Source organism: Musa acuminata, chromosome BXJ3-5, assembly GCF_036884655.1.
Source record: "Musa acuminata AAA Group cultivar baxijiao chromosome BXJ3-5, Cavendish_Baxijiao_AAA, whole genome shotgun sequence".
In the NCBI taxonomy this organism is placed as follows: domain Eukaryota; kingdom Viridiplantae; phylum Streptophyta; class Magnoliopsida; order Zingiberales; family Musaceae; genus Musa; species Musa acuminata.
The window spans coordinates 39,121,879-39,128,217 of NC_088353.1; the positions used below are offsets into that span (position 1 = coordinate 39,121,879).

The 6,339-nt window shown below is 39.1% G+C and overlaps 1 protein-coding gene across 1 annotated transcript; it reads right to left on the bottom strand.

Annotated features, from left to right (window-relative positions):
* Positions 1-720: 720 nt before the first annotated feature.
* LOC103985607 (transcription factor MYB12-like) lies at positions 721-3,265 on the bottom strand. Its single transcript, XM_009403355.3, has 3 exons — positions 3,045-3,265; positions 2,769-2,898; positions 721-1,596 (listed from the first exon to the last, which is right to left on the bottom strand). The coding sequence occupies exons 1-3, from the start codon at positions 3,175-3,177 to the stop codon at positions 957-959; spliced, it is 903 nt and encodes a 300-aa protein (XP_009401630.2). The 5' UTR covers positions 3,178-3,265; the 3' UTR covers positions 721-956.
* Between the last annotated feature and the right edge of the window lie 3,074 nt (positions 3,266-6,339).

A 6,339-nucleotide genomic window follows, 5' to 3' on the forward strand; every position in this document is an offset into this window, starting at 1 on the left:
GGGGGACAAAAGCAAAAGGACTCAACTTTTGTGCATCATGAACACATGATTCGTGGTACTTTTGAAGTATTTGATTCGTCTTGAGTGTAAAAATTTATGATCTTTTATAGATAGATAGATAGATAGATAGATAGATAGATAGAGAGAGAGAGAGAAGGGGGGTTGGGGTGTGTTAGTGCACTGTGGAGAAACTGCAAGAAGTAATATTATTGAGCTGACAAGAACAGGGAAAGAATAATTAATTTGTCCTTCAAAAGAGATAGTCCAAAAGAGCCTACTCATCCTCGTCACAATGCAAGAATTCAGGACAAAAGCTGAATTGATTGCAAGAGTGCACAAAGAAAGGTCAAGTTTTTGGATTTTGCAGATGATTTTTTGTTTTTTTGCTCATAAGTCTTACCTTTGTCTTTAACATTACTCTGATGAACAATTTGTGTCAATTTTAATTTTAATATATTTAGCACAAATATATTAATTATTACATACAGGGCCAATGTATGTAAGCTGAAAGAATCGACAAAAATAGAAATTGTTTGTTTCTTCTTTATTTGCAATAGTTTATTTTCTGTTTCCTGAAGGTTTCCTACACGATAGCTATGTCACCAAGTATTTATCTGGTCTCTCAAACCATAGCTTTGCTACTTGAAGGTGACAGCACTTTAAGATGAACAGTAAATCGTCCTCACCATAGTCTCAACAAGATTAGCAAAAAGGACAACACAAGCACAAACCACAAATATCCCGTTTACTTGTTACAACACATACATGATTGATGATGCATGGTACTACCTACATACTACAACGACTATAACGTCTGATGTCTTTAGAGTCACAGCCACTCGATTGGCACTTGCTACCACCAAGAGCAGCACAACGCACTGTCACCAAATCCATCAGGTGAGCCAGCTATCCAGTGACTCTTCTTGGGATCCACTGTCATCCACGCCATGGAACCCCTACTCCCCACTCTCACTGTCCCACATCCATGGCCATATGTCTCCTGCGTCATCCCACAACTTGGCCTGCATGATCTCCATGTCCCAGTCCAAGAACTTGTCCATTTGAGATGGCACCAATTCCTCCACAGTTGTGCCCCCGATGACCCCACTATCTCCATCATGGGATCCCCACCCGTCCATGGTCTCCTCGCTTGTACCAACAAGTACGCTGTCCATTGCGCTTGCACACAAAAGCTCACTCACCATATCTTCATTGCGATCCATCACCCCTTCATTGGTGTTCCCATCAAAGGTGCAGGCACTACTAGATTGGCTCTGGTCAGCATGCAAGACTACGCTGTGGCCTTCCTCACTTTGTGCTAATGAAACTGGGGGACTGACAACCACCATGCCTTGTTTCTCCCTCCTTGTTGTTCCGTTCTTGGTGTTCCTCTCCGGCGTCGTCCTCAACCGGCTCGTTCGGCCACCACGTCGCCTAACCCCGCCGGGGAGCTTGCTGAGGTCCACGACGGTGGCCCCCCCGACGTCGATTCCGTTCTGCTGAAAGCTCTGGAGTTTTTTGCTGAGATGGGAGTTCCAGTAGTTCTTGATCTCGTTGTCTGTTCTTGCAGGGAGATGGCCTGCTATAAGGGACCACCTAAGGAAAGATTACATGCCATTCATCAAAGTTATGTAGTAAGATTGAAACCCAAATACCAGAATACACCGGACAAGTTTATATAAAAAGCTCAAAATATGATGATTTTTAAAGGAGAAAAAATTCCTACTACTTCTATTTTTATAAGATAATTATATATATATTATGGATGGATAAAATTCAATGAATACAACAAAAATAATTTTACAAATCTTCAAATTCAGGTTAAATGACAAATGCGTATGAGGATTAGTTCAAATTAAATACAGATGACTCTTTTAATCATGTATCAAGGGATGTACTGTTGGATTTCTTATTCATACTAATAATGACATTTATTTGACTACAGATGACACATACTGGAGCTGTTATAATGAGATGATGATAATCTCTAAATGGCCATACAATAGGATTATCTAAACACATCATCGAGGCCGACTCAAGATTAATTAATTATACACATCTTTACAAAAGAGAAATGATCCACTTTGAGAATTACTTAATGTAATAACAGATGTCATGTATATATTACAACAGTTTATTGAATATCATATCAAGCATATAAAATTTTACTAGAATCAATAAATGTATTTTTTATTAGATAGATAATTGACCTGAGACTCTGTACTCCTTTTGCTTTTTGATAAGTAAGGGATTGGTTGTTATAGAAACTTAAAATAATAAATACATATTGTTTGAAAAAAAAAATACAAGTTCAAAAGGTAGAATTGGAACAAGATGAAGTTACTAGGACAAAAAGTCTGATAATTATGTATTATTAGGAGCATTTGAAAGCAACAGTTTGGGCGTGCATCTTGTTTCCAAGAGTCTGGAAGACTCCAGCGGGAACCACGTGTTGTGCCGGGTCCCACCGACTCCCACATCCAAGGAAAAATTTTCCTGGTCCTCCCAATAAATCAAAAGAGAGATCGTATCACGGTGGGCCCATGCAATGCAAGCTTTCAGAAAGCATACGCTACAATATTTATCGAACAAGGAAAAAAAAATGACAAGTGTCTGCTGCATGTGACCAACGCGCTGTTCGATTTACTGTAAGTAAACAAATTAGTGACTGGTGAGTTTCTCACTTGATGTACACGACAGTATATTCGTACCAAGGGACAAGTTGGTGAACTCGGTTATAGCGAAGGTGGAAGGATTGAAATGGTTACCTGTTTCCAAGAGTGGCGTGCAGCTTGACGATGATCTCCTCCTCCTCTTTGGTAAAGTTGCCTCTCTTTAGGCCAGATCTGAGGTAGTTTATCCACCTGAGCCTGCAGCTCTTCCCACACCTCAACAGACCTTCCAAATCCCACAGACAGAGAAAGAACAACCACTGCATGTTTAGAGACCACACATCGAATGTTCGAGACGAAAGAGCTTTTTATGATTTGGTTCAGCTACTTGTTGATCCTAAGAGAGTTTCATGGCAGTGGTGCTTCCTGTACCTGCATTCTTGGGCAGTGATCTCCAGGATCCTTCTCCGTTTGCAGCAATGTACTTCACTAGGATCTCATCCTCCTCTGCTGACCACCTCCCCTTCTTCAGCCCCACCTTCGCACAGCACGGGGCTCTTCCCATTTTCTCTCAACAGCTGGAGGGAAGAGGGAGAGCAAAGTGGAGGACGGAGATCTGAGTATGACCGCTATGCTATAATGTGGTCATTGGTACTACTAATCCAGCCTTGTCTGGGATACCTTATATGAGTTGGCTACCTGAAAGAGAGAGAAAGAGGAGGGGGAGAAACACGAGGTGGGAAGGCGGCCACGTGTTCAGCATGGGTTTGGGGGTTGTCGTGGCGCGAGACTTCGCGCGTACGAACCTCACAGGCTTTTAATCAACCACGTTGCTGCTCTTTCCCGATCACTGCTCTTCCTTTTCTCTCTTCTTGATCAATGGTAATGGTAAATGTAACATCTCCCTTTTAACTATTGATTCGCTATTCATTTCTCATCATTAAATACCTCCATTCATGGACTCTCTCACCAATTATGCTTTGGCACTTTCACGTGTTTTTGGTGTTCTTTCTACTTCTTCCCTTCCTCTAAAACACAGTTATTGTGTACGATGCGGATGATGATGATCCAAAGAGAGCCAAAGCATAGTTGTGGCACCAGCAATTTCACGAGGAATTATATACGGATGGTCTATCATTTCTCTCCCTGTCAAGATTTGAACAAGAAACAGCATAATGCTATTTCTCTTGCTGCATTGGAATTAAGGCATTCGTAAGATTTCTGCTTTAGAAGAAGGCAATGGAATAGACATCCAACCTGCCGACCTTAATGCTACTTGTTTCATATGCTATGTGACCACTTTCCTTTCTCCTCAATCTTTCGTATTCTCTGGGCTTACAGAGGAACAATGACAACACTCCGACAAACTGAGGTTGTGCCTTAACTCCTCCTATCACACACAGCTGAGGCTGACCATGAGAATGTTTCGCAGATACAGCACCGTTACTCGTGCCAGCATCGATTCTTTTGCGTCAAGATTATGATAGCATGAAGAAACTTCATCTCCTTATGCAAGCCTGAGTACTGGTTCAGGACTGTGAGATCAAGTTTCCCAGATCAAGAAAATCCACAAAGTCATGTGACCTTGATACCAAGATCTGCATCTCTTGACGGCTGGTACACGTAGTACCTGATGAAGCATGGCGATGCAGTCATAGTTTCGACATCTCGCAATGTGACTGTAGTCGCAATCTGGAATATTAGTGGCATGTTTTGGTTTATACGGAGTTCCTAAAGTATGAGATTAAGGGTCATGCTACGTCTACTTGGCCTCATATGGGTCCATATTTCTATTGTTCCAAAGAAACGCTTCTCGCCTCTTCTTGTGGATATCATAGTGTCAACGCAGTGTTCTGTTCATCAGAATTATAATGAGGATAGCCTTCTCAATGCTTGTGCTGTCAAATAATTATTTTGTGTCATGTACTCAAAGAAAGCACCAATGAAGTGTCCAGTGATGATTTATCCTTCATATTATACTCAACATAATTGTAATAATATATATATATATATATATATATATATATAATCAGATGAATGCTTGAATAAATCAATAAATTCTTGCAGTAGAGCTTCAGCTATAATTTTCATTTACCAGATGAGAATGACTTGGATTCATCCACAACAACTAAATATAGGGAATATAATTTCCATGACAAAATCGTAATCCTTCCTGCTTTTATTGTTCTATATTTTTGTACATTTACACCTCAAATACAGCTAGAAAAAAGACATTAAAAATACTGCCATTAACCAAAAAGTTTGTGGCGTTACTGCTTGCACGTTGAATTCTTTGAACAGCTGATGCATGTTCAAAGGACATTCACTCGTTCTACGCGCCCCCCTTAACTTTTAGTGGTCACTGCACTGCACAATCGTTGCTTTCATCATTTATTTATAGAGTTCTCGGTTGTCATTTATTAGCTGACTGTTGGTTATTGCTATCACATATCTGCCACGCATAAGCTTGAAGGCCATTGATTCGGAAGAATTAATGCACTCCCAATTAATTCTAGTTAGAGGAACATTGAAATATATAACTCGGATTGCCTGTTTTATTCTAGACCACAAATCTGCTTGATGATTAACAGTTCATGTGCATTGAATGTAGCCTTAGGTGACTTTCATTTGCGATTAAGAACTATGTTCTTTAAAGTTACTTTCATTGTTACTGTTAGATGATATCAATGTGTATGAAAAAATTAAAAAGGGTGAATTAAAAAGATAATATTACATCAGAATCAGATGACATATATTTGAGTTAATTTGATTCAGACTTTTCATTATAAATTTTTTAATAATTATTTTTAATAAATAATATTTTACTGATTTAATTTTTTATGATAAATATCATGGAACGTTGATCATGTTTACCACTAAAGCAAGCTTTGGCCTCCATCAAGAACTTCCACAAGCCCTTTCATGAGCATCATCATGGCTTGCCTTTTTCAGATCACATGTAGGACTGATCAGCTCTAACATTTTTGCATGAAAAATGTGGTGTCAGAGACCTTTCTACCAACCAATGAGTCCATCTCTTAAGGTCAAACGGCTTTTCTCCTTATTTCTTATCTTGCCCACAGACTGACTCTACCTTTTTCAGTCTCATCATCCTGCACACTTAGACTTGCTGCAACTGAGGTCTATTTAGGTTTTCTGTGGCCTTAGGTTCTGAGAGAGAAGAAGATGAGCATAATGCTCATTCCTTTCATCTAGTCTGTTGAAAAAGTAGATGCATCAGAAAGAGATGTAACACGTTTATCTTCTTCTTCTTCTTCTTCTTCTTCTTCTTCTTCTTGTGTGATGACTGAGTTGTATTATCAAGGAGTCAAGGATTCTCATTTACTTTTTTGTTGGTTATCATGTCTGCTACAAGTGTTCTTTGTCTAGTTTAAAGAAACGTGTTTGGGACATTACATGCAGTGTGAGTATAGCGTAAATGGAGATTATCCAAGATAATGGCCTATCTAGATTGCAAAACTTCTAATGCGAGGAAGAATCCCAAAGATTGAGAAAAACAATGAGGATAGCGTAAATGGAGATTAATCAAAATGGCCCAAGAATAGTAGAATTAACACTACAAACACTACAACAAATTAGACTTTGGATCGTAATATCTTAGCCGTAGTTCTCTTTTTAAACCATGGTTAAAAACATATGATTGCTATAGTTTTAATATGTGTTACATTAACTTTAATATTTTAATGTGGTTGTTAAAAACTATAGT

Excerpts from the sequence above, each read along its gene's own strand:
- LOC103985607 (XM_009403355.3), bottom strand. The coding sequence starts at position 3,177 with ATGGGAAGAGCCCCGTGCTGTGCGAAGGTGGGGCTGAAGAAGGGGAGG. Across the intron at positions 2,899-3,044 it reads ATCACTGCCCAAGAATGCAG|GTCTGTTGAGGTGTGGGAAG; the intron begins GTACAGGAAGCA and ends GGGATTTGGAAG. Across the intron at positions 1,597-2,768 it reads CACGCCACTCTTGGAAACAG|GTGGTCCCTTATAGCAGGCC; the intron begins GTAACCATTTCA and ends ATCTTTCCTTAG.